The sequence below is a fragment of the Eptesicus fuscus genome, chromosome 9 (genome assembly GCF_027574615.1).
Source record: "Eptesicus fuscus isolate TK198812 chromosome 9, DD_ASM_mEF_20220401, whole genome shotgun sequence".
In the NCBI taxonomy this organism is placed as follows: Eukaryota; Metazoa; Chordata; class Mammalia; order Chiroptera; family Vespertilionidae; genus Eptesicus; species Eptesicus fuscus.
The window spans coordinates 54,154,791-54,173,941 of NC_072481.1; the positions used below are offsets into that span (position 1 = coordinate 54,154,791).

Genomic DNA, 19,151 nt, shown 5'->3' on the forward strand with positions numbered 1-19,151 from the left:
ATTTGGGCCTGACGACAGGTGAAGCAGTTTAACTACTATGAAGTATAGACTATAATTTCTGCTATAGAGATATATCCTGAAATTGTAATACGCTCTGACAATAATTACTGCAATTGTTTAACACAAGCATTGAAATGAGTAAAATCTCAGAAAATTAGTTTTACAGATCTAAAATTACTAACTAGTATGTTATACACAATACAATTTGACTTTAGTAAGCACCTTATAGTTAAATATATCTATGTTGTTCCCTTAGTATTTTTATAAATGTTGCTTGAACTGACATTTTCAATGCACCTTCTATGTTCCAAGAACTATAATAGGAGTTAGGAAAACAAAGATGAGTTAGACATAATTATCACAGTAAACAGTTCATGGTTTATCAGAGGGAAAGAGCCAAGTAAACACAAAATGGTAGGTAGGTACTATATATAAGATAGGTATGCATGTGTATGTGTATTTAGGTATGTAAACACACACACACACACACACACACACACACACACACACACAATGGGTATAAAGAACACAGAGAAGGCAGTAACTAATTATATCTGCAGGAGTCAAGTAAGACTTCGTAAATGACATAAAAGCTGATTTAAAGTAATGAGATAAAGTTGCCTAGGGCATAAAGAAAGATAATGCTAGGAAAGAGAACAGAATGTGAAAAAACATGGGAGTTTGGCAGTCTAGGAATGCTATTTAATGTGTTTAGAATATAAGGTTAATCAAAAAGCCTGGGTGGAGATGAACCTGGGAAACTAAGTTGGACTAGGTTGCAAATGGCCTTGTCAGTATCTAAAGAAGTTTTCGCTTTATTCTTTGATCAGTAGGCAACCATAGATGCTTTTAAGACACAAGAAGGTGACAAAACAGCCAGAAAGTGACACAACGTCCTTAGCTATATCAAACACATGTACCCTCCAACAGTGGGACTGCATTTTCAGGACTGCAAATCTTACGTCTGAAAATTTTGAATTTCCTCATCTCTTCATATTTTTTTTTCAGCTCCTCATAAGTACAGTGACCTTTGTGGATGATGGTAACAAACATTATGTAGAAGGGATGTGTTAAAGAATAAGAATGATCCCTTGGAAGTCAAGGAAGGACAAGTGACAAAATAGGCCAGAGAAATAACACTGCATCCACCATAACAGGTGATGAGAAGCTAATGTATCAGATGCTGCCCCCATGTAACTTAAAGTATATGTACCTTAATGAATATAATTAAAATTTATACCCTTATAATTTCCTCTCAATACTGGGCATATTTCCAAATATCTTTGTCCCAGTTTTATTCTATAGGAAAAAACAAAATGGCAGGAACTGAGGTCTGAGTCAACCTTGAATTCACGAATATATTGGGAATTTGAAAAAAGAGTTTTACCAAGATAAAATCAGAATCAGGCTGGGGAAAAAAACATCTATGCTTTTACTTACATGAGAATCCAATACCAACTCATTGCATAGTCTTCAAACACTTTCATTCCAATTGCCTTTGCATCGAGGACTTTATTGATATTTCTGAATTCAAAGAAGGGGAAAAATCAATGTTCTTGTTATGATAAAAGGAATTTTGCAAGCTGCTGTTCAGAGCATATTTTTAGAAACCATTTATCAGTAGTGACTCCTAGACACAACAGTTCATGAGATGTCTCTTTGGTAAACCTACAAAGGCGGCTGTATCTATACACAGAGAGTCATTAAGGCTTTCAAATATGGTGAACAGATCCTTTTCCAACATATGTGACATGCCCTAAATATTGCAGAAGCCTAACTATGTGAAATAAATTTAAATGTAAAGATCAGCTTTTAACTTACAAGATCCATAGAGTCAAGAATAATCATCATCTTTAACTCACCTTCTTAAAACTCTGAGAGCTCTGTAACAATGGGCACATACAGAAAAGTGCACAAATCATTAGTGTCCAGTTTGATGAATGATCAAAGTGAACACATGTAAGTAACTACAATGATGTCATCCCTTTTCCATTGTACCCCAATTACAATACCTTTCCCCTTTCCCTAAAGCAAGGGTGGGGAACGTCAGGCCCATGGGCCATGTAAGTCCCGCAAATCATTTGGTCTGGCCCTGCCAAGGCACTGGGGGTGAGTTAATTAAATGTTTGACCAAATACAGCAGGCTAAGTTTTAAGTTGATAATTTTGTATGGCCTGCAAATGGTGTTATAAATATCCAAATGGCCTTTGGCAGAAAAAAGGTTCCCCACCCTGCCTAAAATTACCACAATCCTGATTTTTGTGATAATAATTTCCTAGTTTTTAGTTTTACCACTTATACATGCATCACAGGGTAATTTAATTTACTGGTACTTGTTTTTGAATTTTCTTTTATTAATGGAATCGTACTTGTATTATTCCACATTGCTTTCTATTTGCAAAATTTGTCCATGTTGCTATTATATTCTCAACATGCAGATACTGTACTATTCTATTAGAAATGCTAAAAGTCTTTTAAGAAAGAAATTAAATTTTAGAATACCTTTATTTTTCATTCAACAACTAAGCAATGCAATGGCACTCTGTGTTTGTATGTTTGTGAACACATGTGTGTGTGCTCCCTGGGAATTATGTTTTCCAATGTGGAAAACCAATGGAAACAGGAAATTCAGTCCATTGTAGTTAGTACGTAGACATACTAACATTGTAGTTAGTACTGAAATAGCATTGGCAGGCTGTCTCACCTTTCCCATAGCTTTATTATTTCAGCCATATTTCTTTAAATGGTGCTTTAAAAAGCATAGGTTTTCTAAAATTATGTTCATTCAAAAAGCAAGTTATATGATGATCTTTCAGTACATTTTCTGATGTCTCATTTCTATACCTGTTGATAATGAAAGATTCACCCATTTTGAAAATCATGATTGTTCTTTCTAATTCTTCTGGTTTCTCCTTTAGATGCTTTTCTTAATGAGCACAGACCAAGCTCTCCAATCCACAGTGACATGTCTATTTCATAATACATAATTCTTCCTGTGTTAAACTAATGGAAGCTTTAGTTTTGGGTACAAAAATGGGAAGCATCAAAACTGAAAATGGGAATTGAAACAAGCATACTTTGCAGCTGCCCTGAGTTCTACAGCATTTCTTGTATGCCCTTTTCCATCTTCGAATGTGGTCTTATTTCCTACTGTTAAAGTGCCATTTTTAGTAGAGAAGTCAGGGAAACACCTCCGAAGAACTGTAAAAATAAATGAAAATTATGGTAATCACTTTTCTACCTCCTCCCTTTGTTAAGCTTTCTGTTATTTATAACCAAGTTCTTGCTAGACAATGTATAATTGCTACTGAGCAATTATAGTTGCTCATTATTTTATGGTCAGAAAATTGCCTGATTGTTATAAGACACATGGAAAGCAAATATAATGACAATCTGAAGCTACATTCTAAACTTAATTATTTTATACATGATACATTCATTAAGTAAGATATAAAGCACAGGTTTTAAAAGAGGAACTCTGATACTGTAGCTCTCATGTAGTTTTTAAAAGGCTACATTTACTTCTAATACTGGATGAGTTTAGGTTTGTTATTAAAAAAATCAAACACACACTCACAGACACCAACTTAGACACTCCTTGTGTAAGTATAAAAGTTCCTTGTTTTATCTCTTCTCATCCCCTCAGATCCTTTGCTTATGAAACCTGACTTTTCTTCAGTCTCTCTCTACCATCTGTGCATGGGAGCTGGTTTCAGATTTCACCTGGGAAGCTCCCCAACAAAGCATCACAGGTTTGCATGAGTTCTTATAAAGTTTAGACTTAAACATATCAAAGCAGTTGATACAGAAAAGGAAGAAATATGTCCTTATAAAGCCTCTCCTGACTTTCCTGGCTGAAGTGATCTCTTGTCTACCTTCCTTCGCCTTCTGAAGCACTTAGAATATTATATGGCTGATTCCTTCCTTAGCCTCCCTGTCTTTCCCCTTCCCACTCCCTGGCACAACTGACATAATTTACTGTTAAATGAGTTAGCTTTCGGAGACTTTGACACGGTAGGCCACCCCGGCATCTCCAAAGTCACTTCTTTGCCTTACCTGTCCAGATTCCCTCCTGCACTCCTTCTGTGCACTCTTCCCTTTCCACTCCTTAAATACAGCTGTGTCTACCCACAGAGTCCCCCAGGTTTGTTCTAAATATTATTTCAATCTGTTAGTTTCAATTACTAAATATGCTCAGTGCATATTTGGAAAATAGAGAAAATATGAAGGAAGATACCAAACTATACATAGTTTATTAATTCACCCACAGTGAATTATATCTTTTGGTAACTTTCCTTTCAGTCTTTCTCCTACAAGACTGTGGTTTTTTTTTTCCATTATAATTATACATTACTTGTGTTTTTTCTTTTCATGTTATTCATTTCCTTTTATAAACTCTTTAATGAGTGAATTTTATTAGCTGTATACTATTCTATTAAGTAACTATGCTTAATCCCATACTAGGGGGAACACACATTGATTGCAATGTTTACCTTAATGTCCCCTTCACTAGACAGGCAGGGACTGTGTCTTACTCATTTATATATTACCATTGTACATTTTATATTGTGAGATTTAACCAAACTGTACCTGTAAGAGCAGGGACTATGTCTTATACTTTTATACCTATTATATCTTCAGTGACTAATGACTCATTTTTACCTTTTTGCATAAAAATTTGTACTATTCTTTGCACAGACACTTGCTGCCTAGGTAAAATGCAATTTCTTGGTAAAATGTGCACTTGCTTCCTGGTAAATGCAATTGCTTGGAAAATTTGTATCTTTGCTCGCATCTTTAATGACCAAGCGAAGCGTGATGGGAGCCTACAAGACATTGTGTTTGGTGGTAGCTACTTCAATTTTTACCTGACTTTCTACTCAACCCTGATGAATTCACTTTCTTTCATATTAAAAGAAACATATACACATTGTAAAAAAATGGAGAAAAAGAAAAGAGAAAATGCCCAGTGTTTTGCCACCTCCAAAACAACCACTTAATATATTGGCATATTCCTTTCCAATCTTTTTTTAATTTTTTCTTTATTTTAATTTATACATGTTTTTCATTCTAATGTATATAGAATCTTATATTTCATTTAACATTATAATTTTACATAATACTTATAATACTAAAATATTCCATTTAGTAAACATTTCATCAATTATTTGAGCATTCTCTTGCTCTTAGGCATTAGAGTATTTCCTTTTTTTTTTCTTTTTGAGGGGGTCCTTTTGGATAACATTGTGATGAACGTCTTTATGTAAAGATTTTTCTCTATAATTAGAATTATATCTGTAAGAAAGGAAAATGAGTGATTATTTCATTTTCTTCTAAACAGAGTTAAGTTTATAAATTTTAAAGATATGAAATGTTGATTTATTCAGGATACATATAAATATTTCAAATTTCAAATTAGAAAGAAAAGTGTATGTCCGTCCATCACTCCCCAAGCAATTTCTGAACAAACATTTTGGCTGAATTCAGGGGTCAGTATTCAGTAAGTGTCTGTTTCTGTATGTGCTTATGTGTGTTCACAGAGTACCAAATAATCAATCTGCTTGGGCTTTCAAAAATCAATTTTCAATCTTTTTTATATGTGGATGTTTATGCAGCAAAACGCCCAAACTCACACAACTCCAGTGGAAATAGCCCTGGCTAGTGTCAGGAGAATGAGCATTAGCTTTGGCTTCCTTCCTATTTAACTCTGGGGTCTTGGGCCAGTCTTGGTAATATTATTGACCTCAGTTTCTTCCATTGTGAAATGAGGGAATTGAATTAAGTAACTTCTTCATAGATTCTGTATTTCTAAGGTAAAATAATAACCACTTACAAGGTTTGCTTGGAAAAATCGCTGCTGGACAATCATCATCCATTACTATTTGTGAGAGAGACTAAAATGGAAGGAAGAGTATGTTAACATTTCAAAGGCTATGTGATGACAACTTCTATTCTCAGTATAGAGCTCTTGTCCATTAAAAGTTCAGTTGCATAAAAATCTCATTATTCCAAATTACTCCCCTAATAAAAGTAATAGTGAGATTATCACACCCACATACTTAGTTGACAAATGCTCTTAAATGCCCTAAATGAAATTCAATTGAATCAACAAAAATAAAACCAGACCCTCTGAAATCAAGGCACACCTTTGAAAGTATGTATCTCTTAAAAAAAAAAAATAAAAAAGAGCCCAGCCAGTGTTGCTCAGTGGTTGAGCGTTGACCTACAAACCAGAAAGTCAAGGTGCGATTCCCGGTCAGGACACATGCCTGGGTTGTGGGCTTGATTCTCAGTAGGGGATGTGCAGGAGGCAGGCAGGTGATCAATGATTATCTTTCTCATTATTAATGTTTCCATATCTCTCTCCCTCTCTCTTCCTCTCTGAAGTCAATAAAAATATTTTTTTAAAAAAGAAAGTATGTATGAGTCACTTACTGAGTCTCTAATCCTTAAATTTTCTTCTGGAAAAAACAACATCTTCTCTAATTTGGAAGCCCTTAATACTAATTAAGCTTTCAAATTCCCTTATAAATCATAAACTTAAGTAGGGTTTGGGGATTTTTAAAAAATTAATAATTATGAAATGGGGATTGGAAGTAAAATTCTACATGTTATTAATTAACCAGGGAGCTTCAACAACGCATTAATAAAATAGTAACTGCCAATGACATTAACTCTTAGCTCTTGTCAGCAAAACTTCCATCCAAGTAGAGAATTTATTGGTGTCAGGGAAAAGTTGAAGCTAACTTTCCAGACTTAACGTCTTGCATAACCCCCCAAGCCTACAAAATATGCTATAAATGATATGTGTGTTTTTCTATGTATACCTGCATGTGAGCACATGTTTTAACGGAATGGTACCTTTAGTAATCATTTCCTATATTTGGGAGCTCATTCAGTTACAAATGCTCATGCTACACTTGATATTGAAATAAAAGTTAAATTATTTTCTAAATTTATAGACTTGAACATACATACCTTTGCAGGGTGAAAAATAGGGGACTTGCAGAACTGGCTATAATATTCCCAAGAGTGTTTGTCTCTTTTGTATGGAAATTGCATTTCCAAATAGGTTAAAAATTTTTCTGGGCACTTGGAGACACAGATCTATGCAGAAAAGGAACACAATGGTGGGAACTGAATTAAACAGAACAAACCAAGGACGTATCTATAAGGTTAGACTTCTAAAGTACCCACCATGATTAAGAGCAAGCACCATTTTCCATATAAGAAACTAAATCAACTTTCTAATCATATTGTAAAAAATGAAATATCATATACTGATTGTTAATCTCTACTCCTTGCCCTTCGATGTTGTGTTCTGTTAAAACGATAAGATGCTGTCAATGATGGACTTATCTTTAACTTCTGACTTTCAGATAATTGTAAATCTACATGCAACCCTGAGAAACAATAGAGTCCACATACTTTTCACCCAGTTTTGCCCAATGGCAATAATTTGCATAACTATAGTAGAATATCACCACCAGGAAATTGATTATGTTACAACCCATTAACCTTACTCAGATTTTGTCAATTTTTCCTGTGTAGTGTATACATTTTCAGGGTTAGAAACTTGCTTCTTTTCTTATATTTGAATAAAATGATGATTAAAAATGCTCCAAAAATTGATAACTTATGCTACTAATAACTATCAGTGCCATTGAATTCTCAAAAATTCTCAAAACATAATTGGGGTTTTGTTACCATTAGAAACTAACAAAATGAGGGCTATTTGTGGCAATCAATTGTTATTATAGTCTTTTAGCAACACCAGTCACATGTAGGCAGAGAGGTCACCGATGCAATTATTTCATGTTAATAAACTTTGGGGACCTATTAATGCCAAACCAGATCCCTCTGCTAGTCTGCAGAGCCGCTGTGGAGTGACTGAAATCCAATTAGTAACTCCACAGAGAGAAACTAGAATTACAAAAAAATGCACTCTAATGGTTTTGTTTTTCTTTGTAAAAAAAAAAAAAAGAAGGAAATCATATTAAGTCATGAGAGGTGAAGTCAATTCTTGCACATTCTCTCCTTCACCTTCAGTTGCTCCTTTGTGACTTGCTCCATCTCCCGACTGTACACTTTGCTAACTATTCTTGATGGCCAGATGCTAGCTAGTTCACCCTCCATTGGCAGTTAGGTAGAAACACTGCTGCTGAGCTCACATCTTCTCAGCTTTGGGCCATGTTTCTGCACACAAGGACAGGTGTTGACCCCAAAGATAAGGTAGTAGGTGGATAACTAAATGAACACCTAAAATCTCAAAGAGTTGATATTGTTTTGTAGTAGCAGCAGTCTAATTCCTTCTAGAAGTTTTGACAACCCATCTCCATATGTATTTTCTCTTTCTCAGTGTTTCATACACACATGAGCACACACACACAATCACATACACACACTCATACACCTCTAGAGGGATTATCAGAAGTTTCACCAGTATCTCTACAAAAGTTGAAGAACCATTTAGGGACATTCACAACATCTAATATGCTCACTTTTTTTTCTTAGAAGAAAGCAAGATTTGTATGCTCACTCTGATTACGGCTAAACTGAGTAAATCATTAACATATTAGGAGCCACCTAACAGAAATTTTTACTTTGATAATTTACTAAATGACTTTGAAAGAGAACTAAACTAGTTCCCTAGTGGATACATTTAAATGGATTTATAAGGTGAATACTGAAAGTACTAATGCTTTCTCAGCCTTTAAATGATGGTAAGAATTACTGATTTGGGACCATGATGATTTGTATATTTATAAATAGATACACATACAATGTATACTTTTACATAGATAAAAGTCCTGTGTATGCAACCCATAAAGGGAGTAATTAAATGGTATAAAAGTGGTTTGTTAAAGAGAAGCACATCAAATTTCATCCCAGACACAAAATGAGCTGTTAAAAAACAATATAGCAACTGCTCTTTACTCTCTCTTTCTATCAGACCAATTTGTTCTGATTAGTAGCAATCAACATGTAATTAGCCAAAAATGAAGGTCACATTGAGGCTGAGCATCGTAATTGATCACACTCTGTCCTTCAAATGCTTTTGAAACATATCTGGACCATGCTGACAGTTAACAAACAACAAAATACATAAAAGTATGGCCTGGATCAATAGATAAACTACTGCCTGGCAGACTAAAAGTAAGTCTGAATTATTGGCAGCTAAATTATATTCTGATTCAGTTCTGATTCTTTGAGTAACCACAAAGGGGCACTATGACTGTAGTAGTTCTTCATCCGTAACTTAGTACAACTTCAATTCATTTAGGTTTTAACATTCTAATACAAATTACAATTTGGTGAGTGAAAGAGAGAGTTACATTGAAGGTTAAACCACTACATTAGCTATGAAGAAATAATAATATAGTTAATAATTTACAAAACTACAAGCAAGCATAATGTACAAGGATTTATTTTTTTTTCATTGTGGGAATGATAAATTTGTACATTATAACAGAAAAATGCCTAGACTGGGAGTAGGAAGATATTAATTCCCTCATTCATTCATTCATTCATTCATTTAACAAAGATTTACTGATCACCTACTCTGAGCCTATTCTAGGCACTGGGGATATAATAATGAACAAAACAGATAAAAATTATTGGCCCCAAGAAGTTTACCTTCTAGTAGGGGGAGACAGATAACAATAAATAAGTAAAATTGTTTGTTAAGAGACAGTAATAAATGTTATGAAAAAATAAATAAAGGAGACTGGAGGATGAAAGTTAGCTGGGTGGGATTCCCATTTTAAGTAGGTAGTCAAGGAAGGTCTCACTAAAAAGGTAACATTTGAAGAAAGATTTGAAGAAGACCAGTGGTCAAGCTGCAGTCACCTGAAAACAGAGTACTGTGGGCAGGGAGAGCAGCAAAATCTAAGGCTCTGAGGCAGGAGCTTTCCTGGATCCTTTGCAGATGGCCTGTATGATTCAAGAGCAGGGATCAGAGGGAGAGTAAGTACAGCCTGTGCGGTCGGAGAGCCAGGCAGCCAGTAAAGGGTCTTGTAGGCCATTGTTAGAATTTTGGCTTTTAATCTGAGTAACTTGGGAAGTTGTGGGGCTGGGGGTGAGCAAAGGAGAGACATAATGTGACATATTTAAAAGGATCACACTGGCTGCTGGGTAGGAAAAAACACTGTAAGGGGTTGGGGTTTGGGGGGCAAGGATAGAGGTAGAGAGACTAGTCAGGAGGTCACTGAACTTATCTAGAACCATAAAAAATTATGAAACCCTTGAGAAAAAGAAGAGGCGGTGAAAAGTAGTTTGGTCCAGGGTATATTTTCAATGGAGACCAGAGGAATTAGCTGGCAGCTCAAACATGAGTGTGAGAGAAAAAGAAATAAAAAAGTATTCCATTTTATGGTATTCAGAGATGTCCTTACTTGAAATAGGAAAGATTATTGGTATTGAGAAACAATTGTAGGGATGAAAAAAAATTAGGAATTGAGTTTTGCACATGTTAATTTGACATGCCAACTAAATATCCATGTAGAGACATTGCTTAGGTGGCTGGATATAAAGATCTGGAGTTAAGGAAGCACACTTATGTGGAGATATAAATTAGGGAAGGCAGCATATAGAGGGTGTGAAAAAACAAGACTAGGTGAGACCACCAAATGAGTAAATGTAGATTTCACAGAGGATGAGTTTGGTGGAGGAGGGAACTCCAAAGCTTAGAAGATGTTGGAAAGATGAACAGAAATCAGCAAAGGAGACTGATAGGGAGTAACCAGAGAGTTGGGAGGAAATATTAGAAAATGCACACTAGAAGCCAAATGAACTAAGTAAGCATTTTAAGGAAGAGGGATTGATTAAACAATGTTGTTAGATCAGGTAAATGTGGATTGAGAATTGACCACTGGTTTAATAATATGAAGGTAAATGGTATCATTTGGAGGAGACTGGAGTAGCAGTAAAAGCCTGAATAAGAATGAGGAGGATTTAAGCATATTCTTTTGATGAGTTTAAAAAAAAAAAAAGGCACAAAGATATAGAGAAGTTGCTGGAGAAGGATGTGGTATCAAAGAGATAATTTTTTAAGATAGAAGAAATAACATCATGTTTGCATACTGATTTAGTAGAGAAGGAAAATGGTAATAAAAAGAAAAAGGAAATTTCTAAAGTGGTGTGTTTGAGTATGTGAGACAAGATTAAAGACACAAGTGGATGTCAGTGTGGGAGCTTTTAAAATTTGTCTTATGAATGTTTATACTTTCTCAGTGAAATAGGAGGCCAAGTCAGAGGCTGACATGGATATTGGGAAGGAGATCTTGGAGGTTTGAGGTGAGAGGAGAAGGTATGAAAGTGTTTCTACCACCAGAGGCTAGTACATGAACAGGGGTCTATAGTGCGGTGTGGCACAGCGATGAGGGCCCACTTGAGGTTAGTCATCCTGAATTTAAAGGACTGTTGTTTGTGAGCTGCATTTAGCCTGAAATGAGGTTTTGTCAGGGAAGTACAATGAGGTGAGGGGGACAAAGAAATTGAGGGTTTCCATAAGGGAGTGATTTTAAAGAGGGACCATGGAGTATAAGTCAAGTAAAGAGGGAGATGAAAGCATGAGGGAACTGAAGGATACTTTGAAGGGGTTAGGATCAGTGGTTAGTAGGTCTTGGTGAGGTAGAAGAATCATTAAAATGTGAGAGAGAGACTGACATGGTCAGACTGTGGGATATTTGAAGTAGTTATGACAAAGGGTGGTAATTATCGATACTGACAAGATCAAGGATTTGACCTTGGTAGTGGGCTCTAATGCAAAATAAGGTCTGTGGTAGAGATGGTCACAGAACTAAGATGTCAATATACCAAGTTGGTTTTAGTTTCAGGAGGAAATAAGATATCAAAAGTCTTTGACAGAGATGAGGAAGAAAGAAAGCAAATCAACAAACAAATTCTAGGAAAGATCTCTCTCGGGGTGTGGTTTACTGGCACATGGAGCCAAAAAGACGGAAATCTCTCTTGAGGTAGTTGTACTGCCAAAGAATTCAGAAGCCAACCTAAAAAGGCCTTTGACTGTTAAAATAATGTTTGAGGTACTAAAACTTGCACAATAGGAAGAGCGCTTCAAAGCTATATGGTCCTCAAGAGAGCATATTTCCAGTGCTGGGCAATGGTGTGGCCTGGAGGCTAATGAACAGGAAATAACCTTCCAGGTGGTCCAGCAAGGGATAATTGGATGCAGTGGATTAGGAAGCTCCTCTCAAAGAACACAATTCAGGTCAAATAAAGGACTCTTCCCTACTGCCATGCACCAGTGTATTTATCATTCCTTCCTTTCTGATGAGAGTTTGTACTCTAATTTTCTTAGTCCCAACCTCATTGTGCATTAAGTGTTGAGACCTGCATCACCCATAGATCCTGGACTTTGGGTTAAAGACAGTGCTATATGGGACTCTTGATGGTCTCCTTTGGGAAGATGGATGCTCTGGAGGACAGAGGACTGGACTATGAAGACACAACTAACTGCTCATTGAAATTTGTGCCTCTTGTTCCATGGCACAGAGAAGGCTGTTCGGCACACAACTACCTTGCTTGAATCCTTTCTTCTTGAATCTAGATGTGAAGATATAAAACTAATGAGTCAATGGCAAGTGAGTAGAAATGCGTTGTGTGACACTTCTGGTCCAGGGCATTTAAGAGCAGGGGTGCTTTATTCACCCTCTCTGTTTCCTTCTGGCAGCTGGATGCAGATGCTGAGGACTTACAGAATGGTAGAGCCATCAGATGAAAGAAGCCTAGAGAAGAATCCCCATTGGCCACTAAGCCTTATTCTGTTCCATGGCAAAAAAGAAACTTGACTTGGTTAAGTCAATGAAAAACTGAGGTTTATTACTTACAATACCTAGCTTTACTCTTTGTAATACTAATCTGGGGAAAAATACCTCCACTTCTCTGGGCTGTAGTTTGTTCATTTGTAAAAATAGGTGGCCTGACTGGTGTGGCTCAGTGGTTGAGCATCAACCTATGAAACAGGAGGTAATGGTTCAATTCCCAGTCAGGGCACATGCCTGGGTTGCAGGGCTCCATCCCCAGTGTGGGGTGTGCAGGAGGCAGCCGATCAATGCTTCAATGATTCTCACCATGTATGATTCTCTCTCTCTCTCTCTCTCTCTCTCTCTCTCTCTCCCCCCCTTCATCTTTGAAATAAGTAAAAATATATTTTTAAAAAATAGGTGGTTGGACAAGAGAATCACCAAGGTTCTTTGGAAATACTAAAATGATTAATCATTGCTTCATTTTAATTGCATATGAACAAACATAAGGTCATATTCATGTCTTCCCACTTTCCATACATTCATCATGACACACACAGAAAACTCAAATGGAATTTCTGAATTCTTTCATTCAAGAATAGTCAAAATTGCTTACAATACCAACTAGACTTTTCTTTTTTTCCCTTACCTGTGTAGTAGGGCACTGTAGGTTTATCATCACGGAGGGACTGGTGCAGCTTAACAGGTTAAAATAAAACAAAATGCTCTTGTTCCTGTTAAAAAAACAACATCATCTGTATTACTTTCAACAATAATGATAAATTAAAAAAACAACATAAAATAATCTTTCTAGTGACTATGGAAATGTTCCATATTACTTCAGACTCTGTACACTTTTAATTTAATATGACCTTTAAAAATTGACTTAATTTTCTCTAGATAGCTGCAATACAATCCTCAATGTCCTTTTAAACTGCCTAACATTTAAAGCAACATTTGGTAATAGTAAAAAGTTGAAATAATCAAATCACCTATCAATAGGGGATTAGTTAAATAAAAAATTCTACATCCATAAAATGGAAGACTACATTGTCACTATAAATAATGTTGAAGAAAATATTCCATGGATGGAGAAATTCACAATATATTAATTTTATAAATCATGTTACTAAAGAGTATTATGATATGACTTTATTTTAATTTTGAAAAAATAGGTATAACATGATATGCAGAAACAAATTCTATCTAAATTGTGAAATTATATTTGTTTTGTTAATTTTTATACTTTTATGGATCTCCTAAAATAAACATGTATTACTTTGGTAATCTGAAAAAAAAGGATATATAAATAGAGTAACATTTCCTTTGTCTTAAAAATTATGGTCAGTGGCAGAGTGATAGGACAGGTTGATAGTCATTATCACTACCACCGAGTGAAGCGTTATTCTGCCGTTTGGCAAGCCATGGTTCTCTCTCTCTCTCTCTCTCTCTCTCTCTCTCTCTCTCTCTCTCTCTCTCCCTGTTTTATTATTTGATTTTAGAGAGAGGGGAAAGGAGAGGGAGAGAGAGAGAGAAACATCAATTCACTGCCTCCTGCAAGCAAGCCCCCTACTGGGGATTGAGCCTACAACACGGGTATGGGCCCTGACCAGGAACAGAACCAGCGACCCTCTCGGACCATGAGACCATGCTCAACCAACTGAGCCACATTGGCCAGGGCACCATGGTTCTCTTTTGAGTCCCAATTTCCTCAGCAGTATAGTGGAATAACACCAGCCTTATCTAATTCACAGTGGTGTTGGCAGGACACAAATTAATGTGTAGTGAACTCAGGACAAGAGCTTGTCCAACTTGACTATGGGTCAGTAAAACTTGGGGTGTTTGTTGAAAATCATGATTCCTGATTCCTTCTCAAACCTTGAGAACCCAAATCTCTGGGTATGCATCCCAGGAATTCAGATCTGTTTCCCCTGTGCTCCCCAGTAGATTCAGATTGAGGTGGTATATAAACCACACCTTGAGAGAAGCCCTAAACATTTGAGAATGTTCCCAGCACCTTGTCGAGTCCCAGTTAATTAATGTGACTACATACATAACATAAAATATATAACAGGTTGTTGAATAATACTTTTACTACTTACTCAGAATTACCAACTAGGATCCAAATCTCAGGACAAAGAAAGCTCTCCACAAAAAAATGTGGGCCAGACCCTTGTATTTCTTCTAACCGCTTCCTGCTCCTATCTACATAAGCAAAACATGGGGGGAGGAGGTGGATTGCAGAGAGTGGAGTTGGCAGGATACAATGATCACATTTAAGAGGATTTTCCATCCTCTCCCCATTGAAAGGGCAATTGTTTCTTCCCAGTGCCAAATTACAGAGGGCTCTGAGAGACTCTCTCATAGAGACCGAGGTACCTGCAGGAAGGACAGATGAGCATCTCATTTTCCAATTGAACACCACTTATGTTGCAGACGTATAAGGCAGCCCTCAGTGCCCATTTTAGCAGTGAGAAATGAGACCCAAAGAGACCATAGAGAGCTGAAAAAAGTCACTGGGGCAGGAAAAGCGGAGTGTGGAAGTAGCCTGTTATGGGAGGACGCCCAGTCAAGTATATGGGCTTGCATTACCCTGGTAGAGACTGGAGGTGAATCACGAGAGATAAAATTAAAGGGGTTGGGAGGAGGGCAAGCTACACTGATCTCTTAAATCAAAGAACCATTCAGTGAGGACTTCCCCAGAGAATATCCATTTGGACACCATGAGAGAGCCAGGCATTGGGCGCTTACCTCAAAGAGAATGTGTGATGGCTAGTTAGTTGTATCTTAGTAGCAGTAGCAACACTATATGGGAGTAGGACAGTGACCAAAAAAGTGACAGACACTCATTCTCCTTCCATCCCTCATAACACAAAGAAAGAGCTAGAACCAGAAGAGAGGGAAGAGAAGGGAAATAGTAGACCAGGCCCTCTCTTCCACTTTAAGTTCCCTTGCAGAGTTAAAACCTGAGCTGGAGGAGTGGAAGGTCTGAGATTCATATTTTACATTAGACCACATTGAACATTTTAATAACAGAGAGTGTCTGGAAAGCAACAGAATCCACCTGAGATACCAGAGTGAGAAGTGAGATGTGAAAGGACATTGTTAAATGCAATGATGGGGAAAAATAAACACATTTCTTATTCGTAATCCCATCGAGTTCAGATGGCTCAAGACCTGGTCATAAATTCATGCACAACACACACAAGGCTGCTTCAGGACTCCACAGAGTCAGCTTGGCTCTTTCACCACCGAGCAGCTATATCATCCACACAGCCTCATGGCGCATGTGTCTCCAATTTGTACCTAAGCAAATGAATAAATTAATGCATGTCATGGATCACTGGAGTCTCTCAGGAGTAGTTAAAACTGTGAATGGTAAATCAGTAAGTGTTGAGAGCCCCCATAGGTAAAATTGATTTATAACCTACAAAATGCTACATAAACTCAAGCTATTCACTGGATTGTGCTATCCTCCAGGGAAAGGTTTATACCTTATTCATCTTTATTCTTCTACCTTGCAAACACTTAGCCTAGCACTCAGCCCACTCTATGTAATTATCAAATGTAATAGAATGCAAGAGACAAATTCCACAATAAGTTTTTTTCAAAATCTTAAAATCCTTACTTTTTCAGTACAAATTTGCACTGGTTCTCTTATAGCCTGACTGGTAGCCCTAAATGTCAGTGGACCTCTGATTCCTTAGGTACAAAGTAGATGGTGATGGTTGCAGCTGAGCAATTCTGCGGAAGTGACTGAGGAAGCCACTCAGTATTTAACTCAAATTATATTTCCACCAAGAAACAGCAAAAATTCCTGACTGTGGCTCAGTGGTTGAGCATCGACCTATGAACCTAGAGGACAAGCTACACTGATCTCTTAAATCAAAGAACCTGGCGGTCATGATTCAATTCCCTGTCGGACACATGCCCAAGTTGCGGGCTCTGTACCCAGTGTGGGGTGTGTAGGAGGCAACCAATTGATGATTCTCTTTTATCGTTAAGCTTTCTCTCTCTCTCTCTCCCCCTCTCCCTTTCTCTCTGAAATCAATAAAAAATATATTTTAGAAAAAGAAGAAACAGCAAAATAGAAGCAACTGCAAACTACTCATTTACTAAAATGATCCTCCATGCACTTAAGCCCATCTTTCTTCTTTCCCAAAACTCATGAAAATAAAAGTAAAAACATGAAAAAAAAACTTCACCATTCCAGCTAAGGATGTGGAGGATGGGCTCTGTTCACAATTATACAGGAGAGTTCAACAATTTGGGGAAGATGAAAAGCATATGAGAGTGTGTTGAGTGATGGATGCACCAGAGAGGTTACAAAAAGGGTGGGACATTATTTTGCCCGTTAGAAATCATGAGATATGTTGGACTCAGAGTTAAGAGAAATGTGGCCAAAAACGAGAAGATTAACTGAAAGTTTATATACAAATCTATAGTGCAAATCAGCACCTCTATGCTTCTCCCATACACATGCGATTAGAATTCTAGCATCCAGACCAAAAAATAAAAAAGTAAATAAACAGGCCAAAATAAAGGCCTCTTTTGTTGAATTAACCTTCTGGGAATAACAAGGGCTTCTGTGGGATTTGGCACCCCAGCCTACAACCTGTCATACTGTGGCATTTTGAGAGCCGACATCTGACAGGCAGCATCCCTCTAGTTCCTGAAATCTGGCAGCCAGCACAGCTGTCACTCCTCTCCCCTCCCCCGCACCCCCCCAACCCTGGCCCTATAGGACAGAGGCCTCTCTGGAAAACTGACACAGCAGTAGAGCAAATTTACATGAGAGAACTGGTTCTTCTTTCTTTAGTAAGCATGGAAATGTTGCTTCACTTAGATGCTAAAATGCTACAAAACTTATATGGAAGACCTTTGCCCTCTTCATCTTTCCTGTTTCCCTACCTGAAGACCTCAAATTGGGTAATTGGACTGCTTCAGAATATGTTCAAAGTTGTTTTAACACGACCTTTTTCTTAAATTATTATTTCAGGGAGGAAGGGAGAAAGAGAGATAGAAACATTAACCTCTCTCAATGAGAACCATTGATCCGCTGCCTCCTGCATGCCCCCTACTGGGGATCGAGCCTGCAACTTGGGCATGTGCCCTTGACCAGAATCAAACCCAGGACCCTTCAGTTTGCAGGCCTAAGCTCTATCCACTGAGCCAAACCAGTGAGGGCTCTTCTTAAGCTGAAGTTTTTGTAGTGGCCAGAAGGTGGCATCAAAATCACTCGAGTTCTCACTTTTTAGTGGAAATTCGAAGAAAAAGAACATACCCAAGTATCATGAATAACTTCTCTGAAATCCAAAAGGCAGAAAAAGTTACACATCAACAAAGCTCTCCATTTTCTCTCGAGGGTTCTCTTTTATCTGTTTTGACATTTTAGAAAACACCCAGTGTTTCTCCTTTTGGTTAGGCATGGATAAACAAAACAAAAAATGGCCAAACTCCACATCCCAAATACTATCACACTATCTCTAAACATGGAATTTAAGCTCAGTTACAAGGAATGTCTTTGAGAGTTGAGAATTAAGGGGCTGCCTTAAGTACATCATGACACTAACAAGTACAAACACTCTAATTGTTATAGTCTAATAAGTTTTTTCTGTACTAAACTGTTGGGGGTACCTAAATCGCTTACACGTCATGACAAATGCATTTCATTTTGAAATGGAAACACTCTCTCATTTATTTGTGTTTTTTTTTTTTTTAAATTTAATGACATTTTTTTGCCAGTTTATGTTCAAGATCTTTAGGACTAGATTAAACATGTAACATGGGAAACCAATGTCACTGCAACTCTATCAATGTGCAGCCTAAAGAGCACAGATTTGGGGTTAGAATGTGCTATTTTTTGCCATTTAGTAGTCAGTTGAACCTGAATAAGTACTTTAACCTTTCTGAATTTCAGTTTCCTAATTTTCTAAATGAGAAAAATAATGATGATGTCCACTTAGCAGTGTTGTTATGAGAATTTGGTAAGATTTTGACACTGACCTTGGGAACAAATTACTCTCTTATCTGTGCTACCCCTTTATTCTCATTCATTTAATATTGAATTTAATGAGCACCTATTACAATGCCAATGTTGCAGAGGCTGAGGATACAAACAGTAAAAAAGACAGAGGCCAAAACCGGTTTGGCTCAGTGGATGGAGCGTCAGCCTACGGACTGAAAGGTCCCAGGTTCGATTCCGGTCAAGGGCATGTACCTTGGTTGCGGGCACATCCCCAGTAGGGGGTGTGCAGGAGGTAGCTGATCGATGATTCTCTCTCATTGATGTTTCTAACTCTCTATCCCTCTCTCTTCCTCTCTGTAAAAATCAATAAAATATATTAAAAAAAAAAAAAAAAGACAGAGGAAGTCCCTGACCTAAAA

At 37.2% G+C, this 19,151-nt stretch overlaps 1 protein-coding gene across 1 annotated transcript in view; it reads right to left on the bottom strand.

Annotated features, from left to right (window-relative positions):
- The window catches only part of SLC44A5 (solute carrier family 44 member 5), a 316,083-nt gene that overhangs the window by 36,829 nt on the left and 260,103 nt on the right, over positions 1-19,151 (bottom strand). Inside the window, exons 7-11 of the mRNA XM_054721154.1 lie at positions 13,414-13,498; positions 6,979-7,107; positions 5,834-5,894; positions 3,078-3,201; positions 1,441-1,524 (exon numbers count right to left, since the gene is read on the bottom strand). Coding sequence (XP_054577129.1) covers positions 1,441-1,524; positions 3,078-3,201; positions 5,834-5,894; positions 6,979-7,107; positions 13,414-13,498 — 483 coding nt within the window. The remainder of the gene's footprint in view (positions 1-1,440; positions 1,525-3,077; positions 3,202-5,833; positions 5,895-6,978; positions 7,108-13,413; positions 13,499-19,151) is intronic.